Source organism: Zymoseptoria tritici, chromosome 17 (genome assembly GCF_000219625.1).
Source record: "Zymoseptoria tritici IPO323 chromosome 17, whole genome shotgun sequence".
NCBI classification, from domain to species: Eukaryota; Fungi; Ascomycota; class Dothideomycetes; order Mycosphaerellales; family Mycosphaerellaceae; genus Zymoseptoria; species Zymoseptoria tritici.
This window is the reverse complement of record NC_018202.1, coordinates 354,752-368,191: the sequence shown is the minus strand read 5'-3', so window position 1 is coordinate 368,191 and position 13,440 is coordinate 354,752. Positions and strand designations below refer to the sequence as shown.

The following is a 13,440-nucleotide window of genomic DNA, read 5'->3' as shown; positions in this document are numbered from 1 at the left end:
AAGGAGGGAAAGATTGGTGGATTGAGCTTCCCAAAGGATGAAGTCGACGCCTCGAACATGCTTCTCCATGTGCTGCACGGTGGACCATCGATTGGACAGGATGCGGTGGCTCACTTTGCCATTGTGTCGTCAAGGCTCGACGAAACAGGAGAGGGAATTTCAGCGGCCGACTCTAGCTGCTGGCGGCGAGGTCTTCTGCAGGAGCATGTTGTGACCGGTATCGTCGACCAATCTCAGCAAAGCTTCAGTGGTCGATTTTTGCTCCAGAGAAGCAAGAGGCGCAAACGCAACTTCACGAATCGAGGCAAGAATGTTGAAAGTCCTGCAGATCTTATGCCAAAGCTAAGTGAAGACCGTTCTCTTGCTGGGCTTTCGTGACGCCGAAGGAGACCACGGAAACCATGCTGAGTTTGACCTCCCGACTGCGCTTGCCGAAGGTGACACTGAGCACCTTGATAAGCGGAGGTTGATTGTGGAGATCATGCCCGGCGAGGTGATCGCTTGACAAGACAATGCCGACCTGTATGAACAGAAATGACAGTCAATCCTGACATCGTGCACTCTGCGACACCCGGAGATGCCTCCAAAGGAACGTTTTGAAAAGGCCGGCGGGCTGGTTGTATCGCTGTCTCCGTCGTACGTGCGGCCGCTGTAGTAAGTTTGGACTTGCATTCCCGGGTCCGGCTTGAGGGAGCATTCGGGCTGGCGTTCGTGATGTCGAGTGGGATGGCGACCCGGAGACTGTGCGTAACAGCCTACCTCGTACAGCGCTGATGATGGCGAAGGTCCCAAAATCAGTCGAAATTGACTCTTGCATTGTTGCGAGTGATGAACAAGCCGAAGTTCTGGGCACGGATGTAAAGCGGAATGGGACAACCACTGAGCGGCGCCATGGTGGGTTGCCAGATCTGCACCGCGACTTGAGAGATCTTCCTCGTGCTGCAGAACCGAGTATTTCTTTCTCGCTTTGATTGGAATCTGGTACAGTACCGTAACGTGACTTTACGGACTTGTCGGCTGCCGTGATTACGAAGCTTGTCGGCGCCTCGGTCTGCTCAAAGCGTCTAGGTCGATGTCCACCTTTCGCTTGGTGGTCGGTCGATGGGCTCCCTGGGCATCTCGGGCGCAACGTCTTCAGACACATCGCGCCACTCAAAATAGCGTGCCGTATCCAATGCCCTTATCGCAAACATGTTGCTGATGGATCACTTCCTCAAAGGCGGTGCTGTTTGTCTATCCAGCTCCTTCACACACGCGACATGCCCGCATTGGCGGAAGGGGTCTGTGACGACGGGTGGTGCGGTGTAGTAGAGTGAGGTGGAGGCTGAGCATCCAGGGCGCAATCCTTGTATTCCTAAGACGAGGGCGGGCCGATGCTGGTCGAAGCGATCTGGTCGCGCGAGCTGTTGTTGTTGGCATGATGGCTCATATGGCGCGAGAAGGTAGGAGTGTTACATGGCGGCAAGGTCGAGGTGTTCGGTCTGTTGGTCGGCGGAATCGTTCTCTCGAGTCATTGCGAAGAGCAGCCATTGCATGGGTCGGCCAGAGGTGTGAGGCGAAGCGGAACAAGCGCGAGGAGTTGGTGCGATGGGTTGGTCTCAGGCCGGCGGAGGTTCATTTGTTGATGGAATCTGTTGGTTGGTATTGGGAGCATGAGCAGCAAGTGGTATCGTCAATCTCACGTCTGGGTGAAATGGCGTCCAATATGTGCCTTGTGGAGTTGCGATAGTCGTGCAGGGAGGACTTGTACACGGCTTGCATGGCTTCAGTGCTGAGTGCCGAGGCAGAGAATGCTTGAAGAGCTTGTCGAGGCGTGGCGGAGATCGGATTTGACTGCTGCGGAGTTGGCAATACGCAGATATTCCGGCACTCGGAGCGGAGTGTTGGACGACAAAGGAGGTGAGCTGGCACGACCTCATCACGACCGATCGCTCTATCCATGACCTCTGTAGCTGTCCGTCCTCTGCGCCGGAGTCACAAGGCCTCATTCTCCGCCACCTGCATGACCACCAGATCGATCATTTCGAATTCACCGTCTTTCTTTGGCTCGATTCGCGAGTGTGGCACTTTGTCCCAAGGAAAGGCCTTCTCATCATAGTCGTCGCCTGTGCTTCGTGTGTTGTCCTCTGCTCCCTCTTCTCAAGTGGCTCAGCCTCTTCCTCTTCGTACGCGCGCTCAATGACGGGAAGTCCTGCTTCATGCGGCGAATGTATGCGGAGGTCGTTATTGGTGTTGGTCTGGTCGATGCAGACTGAGGAGAAGGCCAGATCATGGAAGGCAATGTCGCGAGTCTTCTAGATTTTGCCAAGTTGGAGTCGGAAAGCCGCGCACTGTATCCAGAGTCTAGAGAATCGGTAGGTGGTGAGTAGTGAGTGGTGTATTGTTAGAAACGTGACGGAGGTGTGGAGTGTTGCGGTCCGGCGATGACACATCTCACCACCTCAGGCCCAGGCATTACCATTTACTCCAAGCTACCGACAGGGAGTTCAGCAACCAATGCAATTGCAGAGCATCCCGAGCATCAGTCGAACTCATCGCTAAGGCTCAAGTCACGTCTTCAAGCCAGCAGAGTTATAAATGTACGCCAGTATACCATCGTTCAGAACGTCGTTCCAGAATGTCGTTCTGACACGACGTTCCGAAATGTCGTTTTTGGAACGCTATTCCTGTATATATAACGGGCCACACCGGGGTAGCCACCGCTCCTTGTAAGGCTGGGATATAGCAGGGACTCGGATTACAACCAGCGGTGATCCGTCGGATGTGCCAACCCGCAGCAGGCTAGAATGTCGTTTTCAAAACGACATTTCGGAATGTCGTTCTGAACGCCATTCCCGCCTATCTCCGAGGTAGCCACACTATTCCACTGGGTGCAAACCCCTCTGCCTGCAGTGGAGGAATCTCCCTGAAGAGTGGAACGGACATTACTGCTGCTCCCGCTCTGCTGTGAGGAGAGGATATGGGCCATGAGCGTTCACAAAGCATTCATTTTAATCCATACATGCAGGATATATTCATGTTGGTCCTCCATGCTCGTCGGCACGTTGGTATTCGTCAACCGTCATTGTCCCGCTCGTCTCTCAACCCTCCATTCCACTTCCCAGCCACGGCGGTCGTGCCGCGATCCCACCACTCACGCTACATATACCATACCCTTCTCGACATGCTTCCTGAGCAACGCATTGTCCGCCCGCATGCACGCCAGCAATTCGTCGAGCCCTTGAATCAGCCTGTTCATGACCTTGACCCTGTCCTCCCCATCCCCAGCTACGACTTTGATGGCTTCGAGAACGCTTGCATTGATCCCAGCAGGTGCCCATTGCAGCGAAATAGTCAGCTGCACCCCATCTCGCGTGGTAGCTAGTGCGGTCCGGACAGCGTGCACTGCAGCATGCCTCCTGTCAAAGTTGTCGCAGGCGGGCCGTACCCTGTCCAGAAATTGCTGTACCATGCCCTTGGAATGCTCGGGGGTGACGGCGTCGCTCAAGTTGGGGTAGTCTTCGACGACGGCGAATTTGGCTGGCTCGGGTTTCGCAGCGGTGCCATGTGGTGACATCTCAGAGAGGATTCGCTGGAGGATAACACGGCCAGTGTCGCGATCGAAGGGTGTGCAGAGGGGTACTTCGGCCATGGCAAGAATCGCCCGCAGGAGCAGGGAATGGGAAGTGTTCAAGTCCGTGTCGAGTACTGCTGGCGGGATGATGACGCTGACGGATTTGGTGTCGTCCTTCCACGTCTCGCACCATTGTCGCACCGCTCCTTCGACCTCGGTCGCTGCTTCTTTATCCTCTTGCGAAAATCCAGGGATCGAGAGGTAGAATTCCGTGGCGGAGCGTCTCCGGAGAAAGGCTAGGCACCATTGCTGCTGATGGTTGGTGGCGACGTGAACCGGCAGGAGAAGGTCGTGTCTGCTCGTAGGAGGGTGTTGTCCGTCGGGTACCAGCTGGCCATCTTGCAACGTACAAGGCGGATGGATGTACCAAGTAAGCGGTCGGAATGTGCCCAGAATGGTGTTCAGAGCTGCGGCGGTGAAGTCGTTGCTGGTGAGCAGAGACTGTCGGGCGATGTCAAGATCCACATCCGTCATAAGCATGCTGAGCGATGTGTGGTTGTAGGATGGATTGCTGGTCAAGATATCGCTGGTGGAGATGGCTTCGAGAATGCTGGCTTTCGAGTTGATGTTGCTTCGACGACCGTTCAAAAAATCTTCGAATTCTTTCATCGGGATGACGCGGGGTTCGTTGGAAAAGCCCAACACGCCTGACACGCCCGACGTGCCCGAAACTTCACCTTTTACCAATGAGTGCACGAAGCTGCCGCCGGTGTTGAAATGCTCGAGCAAGGCCATGTCGTCGTCGTCGTCGTTGTCGTCGTTGCTGTCACACATGTCCCAGTCTCGGTATGAAGTCCCAGACGGATCATCCGATACGTTGTGGTCCACGCCTCTTGCTTTCTCAATTTCCATGGAGAGATCTTCGTCCTTTCCAAGCTCCTCGTTCTTGTCCAGCTCTTCATTCTTGGCCAGCTCTTCATCCTTGTCCAGCTTTCCATCCTTGTACAGCTCGCCGCTCTCGTCGTCCTGTTTGTCCTGGTTGTACTTGTCTTCGCCGTCTGCATCTTCTTCTTCGTCGTCCTCCTTGAGGTCCTGGTCGTTCTCGTCTAAGCCATCTCCCTCTTTACTCGCCATCGAGCACGCGGCATCAGAGACATCTGCAGGTGTGTAGACCACCTTTGCGCGGTCCAGTTTCCTTGCCTCCGCCGCTTGCTGAATTGCCGCCCGAAACGCCTTGAATCCTGCACCCCGCCTTACCGTCTTTTCTGCCTTGTACAGCTCCACAAGGAATCTCTCGCTCTTGTACTTGTCGCCAAAGTTGGCAAAAAGATCCTCGATTCGTAGTTGCCATCTTCCCTTCTCCAACGCCCGCCGCTTCACCGTCGTAGCCTCGGTCACCGTTCGGTCGGAGCGTTCGAGCGCGGCACGGATTTGGTCCAGATCGTTTTGTGTGCGGCGGCGTTGGCCGGCGGCGCTGTCATTGTAGAAATTGTCCAGAAGCGCCTTGTCATCATCGGTCGGTTTCGGCCCAAGCCGGCGTCTCTTGTTCGGCATTGCGGAAGAGGAGAATTGGGGAGTGATGAAAGAAATCTTCAAGGGCCAGTGAGGAAATTATGAAAGTGAGGTTGGAGTCGTGTATGACGAGGAGAAGTTCGAGAAAGGGCGCCGTGACTTCCTCTGCTCCTTCCCTTCAGATTCTCGTGACTCCCACCTCACTAGCTGATGGGACGCGGACATAATGGAATACCCTACCATGAGGGGAATTCTCGCTTTTGTACACCAACATGCCCCGACTGTGTGAGAAGAAATGAATTCATCGACACTTACACGGGGATGGGTACTACAAGCCACCTACCTTCATCGCCATAGACCGCCAGTTGCGGACGTGCGGGCTGTCAATGTCAATGACCAGGACGATGAAGGAAGACGCGAAGCCACGATATGTAGGCAATCGTGGCGATGCGTGTACCTTAATCTGCAGCCGAGCCAGCCGCACCAGGATCTGGTGGCCTAAGGCTCCCCCGTGGTGCATTTTCGGCGGCGAGGTATTGTATTATGCTACGACGAGGTTACGCCTTTTTACCACTGCTCTGTAACAGGTCCGGGTCGTTATGTAAACATATATTTTAGAGAGTAGTATCTATAAGGTTGTTAGTGTTGGATGAGAGGAACAAACAGGAATGTCGTTCTTGAACGACATTTTAACCAGGAATGTCGTTCAGGAATGTCATTTCAGACATACGCGACTTACCCTGACTACTCCCACGCCACCCATCTTATACGCAACATAAACAATTACTCTCCCTTGACTCCGCTCGTTGACCAATCGCGGCGATCGTTCATCACTCTCCCTGCTATGCATTCGATCGTAGCCGCGGCGTACAGAATTCAACATCTCAGCAAGGCAGTCTCTCCGCCCAACCACATCACTTTTACCTGTCTCCATCGCTGAAGCTGTCATCTTCCGACGGATTGGACTTAGAGGCAGTGACGGATTAGACTTTGGTTTGGAGCAGAAACATGAAGATACCATTAGTGTTAAGCTGTTAAACCTGATCCTGCCCCACTCCATCGTCAGGAATACCACGCCGAGCTTTGGTGCGCGGCATGGGGAGCGACCTTCCAAACAACTATGCCGAAGCATGTGGCCTCTCAAATGATTCGCGCCTGAGCTCGCATGTTGTTGGAGGTTCTTCTCGATGGAAGAGTCTCGTTGCCTGAATCCCTGCAGTCGTTCTTCGATTGGTCTGTCTCGCTCCGAATTCTAAAACGTCAGTCTGGACTGCTCATGCGCCAATTCGCTCATACGCCCGACTCTTGATGGCGAAACTCCACGTCCCTGCGTATGCCTGCGTGGACGAAACTTATACACCTATGCAGCTGGCCACCGGACAGATGAAACGTAGCCAAAGCCTGCGCCTGGTTGCTTTGGACATGCCTCCCAGCTGTGCGGTCTTGCGGCCTTAATGCTTCTTTGATCCGTCTTTTTGGCGCCTTGTGTATGTATGCAAACTCAGCCTCCTTGCAATTGTCGAGTCGTCTGGCCGCAGAGTTCCGGCATTCTCCTACCAGAATATCCAAGTCACTGCTTTCCTCTGCCTCCTCTTCTTATGCTTGTTGGTTGCGCCAAAACCAGGTATGTATTATCTGCTCCTGAACGGTTCGCCTCCGGCATGCGGCAAGAAGCTCGACTCGACATCCTGGGAATTGCGGTTCATGGCCCGCTCATCGAGATTGTGATGATTTCCTTGCTCTTCTTCCGGGTTTGAGAAGCTCGGCGCATCGTGATCCTGTAAAATGAATCGTCTCCGGTAGGTCGTCTCGCGGCGCTCAAACGGGTTGAGTGAAGGTTCCACCTCATCGTCGGACTCGCTGCCGGTCGTCTTCCGTTTTACTTCAGATCCTCCTGGCGATGTCGTATTCAAGGTGCTGATCTCGTCCTCCGGGTCTTTCTTGCGTGTGAGAAAGGCTCGTGTATGGTTTCAGCTGAATGCTCGCGGCGGCCGCAACACTGCTCATGTCGGTGACCGTGGCGAGAACAGCGTCATGCGACGCCAGACCGCCTGAAGTCCAGAATGTGCTGCTCCTGCGCATGCTCGTTCTGCGTCTGCGGTCTTGGCTCCTTCTCGATGGCCGTGGGTTGAGGCCGGACGAGGCGTTTTTCAGAAGGCTCCTCGGGCTTGTCCTGAAGCACAACGGCGACACCTCCGCGGCCGCGTTCCCATCTCCTTAAGTATATGTCTCGACGACTTTGCTTGGTGGGTGTCTGTGCGTGGTCGCGCTGATCGCCAGCCTGCTCGCGTGCGCTTGTTGCTTCCGGCCGTAGAGAGAGGGTGATGAAGGGCAAATTGATGTGATGAAGGGCAAATTGATGTGTTGAAGGGCAAATTGATGGCGTTGGGCACGTCAGCGAGAGGGTGGCTGCGCGTCATTTCAGAATGACATTTCAGAACGACATTTCAGAACGACATTCCTGAATGACATTTCAGAACGACGTTTCAGAACGGCATTTCAGAACGGCATTGCAGAACGACATTGCAGAACGACATTTCAGAACGACATTCCTAAACGACATTCCTGAATCACACTGACCTCGGAGTGGATGGTGTTGACGGTAAGTCCAATCCAGACAGCCTCACAGTCGCGCGTCGTGCCCTGCGACGTACGATGAGATGAACCACCACCGCGCTGCACCTCTCTTCCATCCATCGCCGCGCTGCATCTCTTTTCCGTCCACCACCAAGCCGCACCTCTCTTCCGCCCATCCGTATCGTCGCAGATCTTACCACTCAAGTAGAGCATGCTTCGTGTGAAGACGATCTGGATCGACTTTATTAACAACACCACCCGTCTCACGAAGATCTCGTTCGGAGCCGTCCACGAGAACCACGAAGCCGTTCCAATCCGCGCCCATACCACATCCGCCGTCACCACATCTCCTACAGACGTCAATGTCAAGTGTTGCTCGAAACAGTCCGCGAGTTGCTGGACCATCCCAACAGCACTCACCTCGTCGGTGCCTTTGAGGAGCACGATGATACACAAGAGCACGATGACGACGGCGCACACCGATGGAATGGAGGACAAGGACGAGATGGTGACATCGTGAAACACATCACTGCCGTAAGTCTGTTCATGGAAAACCTCTGTTCAGCGGGTCGAGGCTGTTTTTTTTCCAGGTGCAGAACATACGAGACACAATGGTTGGCGAGCGTTTGACCAGGGACTATGGACAGCATAAAGCAGCTTCGCTGGAGTGGTTTGCAGAACACCATCACTGACCGCGGGTCCTCCGTGAAATCAGCAGGCCATGGAATAGAATGATGAGTGTACAATTCTACTTCGCATCTCCCTGGTCTTGATGTTCAACGCTTGGCTGAGGACGCCATCTTCGACAGTATGCAGCGAACTCTGTCCCAACACGCTGTAGACCGCATCGTCAGCCGGATGGCCAGTCCCTCCTCCTTCACCAACATGTTCATCACCATTCAGCCATGTTGTAACATCGAGCAGGGCTTCTCCTCTCCGCACAGCCGTGGCAAGCAGCAACTATACAGCAATAGGAACAATCACTACCAGCTCCACCGGGAACAGCAACAGAATGCAGGTTTGAGTTGGTGAAGATAAAGCTTGTCAGGGGTGATGAAGATGGTGTACGGCGTACACTTTTGAGGAGGGCGGATTGCAAACCATATTCGGGACGAGAAGAAGTGATACCCGGAACACCTTCGGCCAGTGTTGGAAAATGAGGATACTCTGCTATACGTCGTTCACATCGAATCTCCGCATGCCTGCAATTGAACCCACTCTCGCGAGAAACGGCGAGTGTGGAGGACCTCGATGTATCGAACGCATCGATTGGTGCATCGGCAGCGAGATCGACGGTAGTCACGACATGATCACTGACTGACTTGACCTCTGGTTCGGACAAGAGAACCTGTTTCTCCGACCTATGCCGTCCTATCCAACCGAGTGGAAACTCACTGCACTATCTCCCGTCGCGAATACGGCCCCTCCCGCGGTCCAACTCTGGCTCCAAAGACGATGACCCACCACCGACGCATCCAGGTCAGCAGCGTGGTGAGCAGCGTGGTCACCGCGCTTGGTTACCGCGCTTGGTTGATGATGCTACAACCTTCTCTACCCTCCACGGAGCGGCTACAATACTACAACTTCGACTTGCTATACCTTGAGGACAATGAGATCTCTCAGAACGATACCGTCGCAAGCGAAATCACTCAAGGGGTTGGGATCGTTTCTTTGACAATTCTACCTGGCCTCGCCTGTGCAAGGGAACCTGGCTATCAACACCGCATCCTTTGCCGTCTTCGACATGTTCCCGGTCAATAGCTTGCCATGCGCTCGCAAGGCCAAGCGCTTGCAACGGGCCCTGAGCAGGTCACGGCTTCGATCAGCGCAACATCTCCGCGTGCTATTTAACAACATTGATCCGCATGTCTTGAAGTCATGCACAACAGCTACCAGCTTTGAACCAGAATAACCTCATTAACGGTGTCTATCAAGTAACATTCAGCGAGAACACGTCGTCAGATGTGGCAGATATCAGACATTCTGACAGCCTTCCTCTCACTGGACGTCCTTTTCAACCATGCGTGTGCCCTTAGCATAATCAAGTTCCCGGACTACCAGAGTGAACACTCCCGGGGCACCTTCCTTTCTGGCCGATTTCCAGGACATCTTCAGAAGCAGGAGGGAGGAGGAGATCTGAACGAACAGAGATGCACGCGATGGCGTTTCAACGGTTTGATGCTATGCTCCAAACGAGGACTACATCGAACTTGCAAAGCATGGACGCGCCCTATGTTCTTCTGGAGGACGCTTGTCCGCCGTCGACACCGCGGGCTTCCCCACAACCTCCGGAACGAGAATGTTGACAAGCAGCACAGGTAGGAGAGGATGAGGAATGCCAAGCAGTCTATGGCGGCAACTAGGGAAAGCAAGCAAGGTGAGCAGTGAGTACCCGGTCAGTGAGCTGAGACAGCAGCATCACATATCACAGCCTTCCTCCGCTCGACCATCTCCTCTTCCTCATCCGCAACCACACCCACCGGCGAAACCCGTACAGCAAGAGACTCCTTAGCAGGACACGCCACGACCTCGTCCCGGGAACTACACGGCGAGGTCAGCAAGCTCCCGGCGCTTCAGGCTGCCCAGCCAAAGTTTCTTGGACAACGCTTGCCGAGCTCTCAACGCACCCTCGCCAACCAATGCTCACGGAGTCGGGCTTGAGCATCGTCGCGAGGAGGTCGCCGAACGCAGAACCAGCACTTCGCTAAATCGAAGCTCCGGCCTGACACAAGCAAAGTGAGCACGAGCCGTACGACCAGCCAAGTGTTCCCGTACGCGTTCAGCACAGGCCGAAGGAAAGGTCTGTCGCACGGCAAGTTTGGGAGATCCGGCATCAATTCATCAAGTCTTCTTTGCTGTCCGTCCGTGGGAGATGTTTATCTGATCTCGGCTGTCAACGTAAGCACAAGATCACTGTCAAGAACACGGACGCTGGCAGTGCTGGAATTTAGTGGTGCATGATCGTCGACTGTATCTTAGAAATCAAAGGCTAACGTTTTGATCGCCATCAATACCCGGATCACCCACTTCAATCATGGTGCGTGAGCATCGCTGCGACAGCCTTGTTCATGCTCCACCAGTCATCTTGTTCGTCTCCGGCATATCGTACTCGTGCTCCGGAGCACAGATCAGCTGCTTGAGCAAATTGTGATATCGTCAAAACGTCGTCTCCTCGCTGCTGTGCTCTGGCATGTTCCACACTGCTTCAGCGCGGCAGCGGATGAGTTGCAGTGGCTGCAATTTGATTTCGCGCAAGCTGTTGGCTGCCGGGTAGGATTGACGAAGAGAAAGAAGCCCTCCGCTATAATTGCCGCTATGACATTGTTTCCGGGTGAGGTCCCTATCGTTAGAGCCCGTGTCGAGCAGCACGCTCGTGTCGCCCAGCCGCTTACCAAAAGCCTCCAGCGCCGACTGCTCCTTCGTAGTCCGCTGCTGTTGCTTATACCTTATTCATCCCGGGCATTTTGGCGACCGTCTCCCTTACCGTCTCGTCCTCAGATCTGACGTTGATTGAGCCGTCTTACCAGTCGCTTGCTCGTAGAGGTATCACCGTATCATGCGAGCCGAAGAGCTTCAAAGGACTGCAAGACGACTACCAGACAGACAGATCTTGGCTCGGTAGTAGCCTATGCTGTGCGGACGTACTGATCGACCTACGGCAGCACACGCTAGTCTTCTTCTCGAATAGCACCTTGTCGAGTTCAACAACGATGTTATGATCGTCTGCGGTGGAGAATTCGTTGTCTTGAAGGAGGTGAGGGACAGGAACAGTAAATAGGACAGGCAAAGAAAGGCGAGGTCTGCGAGCCAAAGAAGAGGACGTGATAAAAAGATCAAAGGAGTATCTTACAAGTTCGAGGCGGAAAATTAGTGGAGTGGATGCGGGTGACATGTTCAAGCACACCATCCTCAGATACATGATACATCAGGTTCGCAATGGTTATCGGAGGTAAAGAACGATGGGCAATCAGAGTCGTTCCACGAAATGAGAAGGCCTCAACAGACGTCCGAGGCTCCTCCCTGAAGCGAAGCGACAATCAGGGCGAGCTCCTCCAAAACGTTAGGTTGAATCGTTGAAGCTCAGCCAAGGAGAATATGGTAGAAGACTAATGCCTCTACCTGTACTCAGAGTGTCCTACCCATTCGCTCAATGCAGACAGTTGTTGATGTGCTGCTCGTATCGGCCATCTCGACCCGAGCGCGACCTGAGCATAATACACCTGAAAGCTCGAGAATAAGCGGATCCATCTGGAGGACATGGTCAAACAAGGCGATCAGCAACACGCAACTCATGGGGCGCTGGGATTTCATTCCATACCGAGCAAGCCGCGGAATTTGAATGACAAGGCGGTCATCAACAAGCTGTTCAGATATGCTGTTGATGTATCAGACGTGGATTGCGGGACAGCGAAGGTGCTTGCAGCGTAGTTGTGGTCCGAGGCCGCTGGAGAAGGATAACAGTACTGGATACTGCTGCGGCGCGACGGCGGGCTGGTGGAGCTCTGACCATATTAGCTGGGTGCGGTACGGTCCATCGGGAATGACCGCCCAGTGAGTCTCGATGAGGTGTTCAATGCTCTGCTGAGCACCCTTCCCTTGTATCCAGCAGATGGCAGAGCCTCTCCGAACCCGTAAGACCCTCGCAAGTCCGTTTGCTTTGGGAAGAGTACGCCTGGGAGGTTGGGAAGTCCTCGGCGAGGTTCGAGGTATTGAAGCAGGTTCTGCTCGTCGGGATCGCAAAGCGAGCGGCGATCCGCTGGTACGGTGACTTGCACTCGGTCCTCCTGGAGTTTTTGTGCCAGTATAGCAGCGACGACGATGAGTGCGATGCGTAGAGATCATGAGCCCATTGACTCTGTCGATCGGCAACGACAAGTGCGAACGGGTGGCATCTGCATCTCGGGTGCGATCTCCATCGCGGCTGGAATCTCAATCGCGGCTGGTCGTGGCACCTTGTGCCCCGGAGGTATTTAGAAAGACGAGAAGCAGCTCAGCTCAGCTCATCTCCTCGCCGCCTCGACACAAGTTGGACTTGAAGTGATTTGGCTCGGCAGTCTTCGGGATCTCACCGTACCAAGACCTGATCAATCAGCAGCTGATCCTCGGAACGAACGTGAACCTCTCTCAGACCGCACTGGAGTTGATGATGGGACGCATTCAGGTAGATTCTTGCGCTTGGCTTTGCCCGTTTTTCGGAGACCACTGTTGGTCTCGAGGGTCAGCCCAGTGTGCTGCGAGCGTGCGATTGGTGAGAGGGCGTGAGCAGCAGATCGTTGGAACGAGGTTTGGAGCCGGCTGTTCCCGTTGGGGCAGAGAAGAAGTTGGAAACGGAAGGACACCACTTCCGATGGCCTTCGAGGAGTGACCGACGGCGAATTTGTCTTGCAGCATGTTGAGCTGGTGATGGCCTTGACATCGCCGCCGGAGTACTTCAAAATCGGTCCATAGATGAACGTTTGGGAGAGACTTATCGCCCAAGCCAGTGCTATTTCGTCTTGTCGTATTGTCCTTGACCGCTCGGGGATTGTCGTCAAAAGTGATCATAATGATCTGTCGAAGTCCCACGACGAATTGACATTGCTGCCGTCCGTCGCCGTCAATTACTGGGGATTGAAATCTTCCGCAGCATAGTTTTCCTTGTTCCTCGGCATGAACATGCCGCTCATAGAGGTAATCTTTCGCTGTTACTGCTTGCTCATTGCCTCAATCGGACTCTCGAGCGCCGAAAAGGCGGTTCAAACAATGTGCTCTCTCCGGTACTCTCCGACTTCACGACGGCCTTGATCTAGTTGTTGGAG

General features: G+C 54.1%; 2 protein-coding genes across 2 annotated transcripts; both read right to left on the bottom strand.

Moving 5' to 3' along the window:
* Window positions 1-1,614: 1,614 nt before the first annotated feature.
* Window positions 1,615-1,941, bottom strand: MYCGRDRAFT_97831 (uncharacterized protein; the record flags this gene model as incomplete). The annotated part of the gene is made up of 1 exon (XM_003847116.1): window positions 1,615-1,941. One exon carries the CDS (start codon window positions 1,939-1,941, stop codon window positions 1,615-1,617), a length of 327 nt encoding a protein of 108 aa, XP_003847164.1.
* Window positions 1,942-3,133: 1,192 nt separating this feature from the next.
* Window positions 3,134-5,585, bottom strand: MYCGRDRAFT_97830 (uncharacterized protein; the record flags this gene model as incomplete). Its single annotated transcript, XM_003847115.1, has 2 exons — window positions 3,134-5,143; window positions 5,409-5,585. 2 exons carry the CDS (start codon window positions 5,583-5,585, stop codon window positions 3,134-3,136), a joined length of 2,187 nt encoding a protein of 728 aa, XP_003847163.1.
* Between the last annotated feature and the right edge of the window lie 7,855 nt (window positions 5,586-13,440).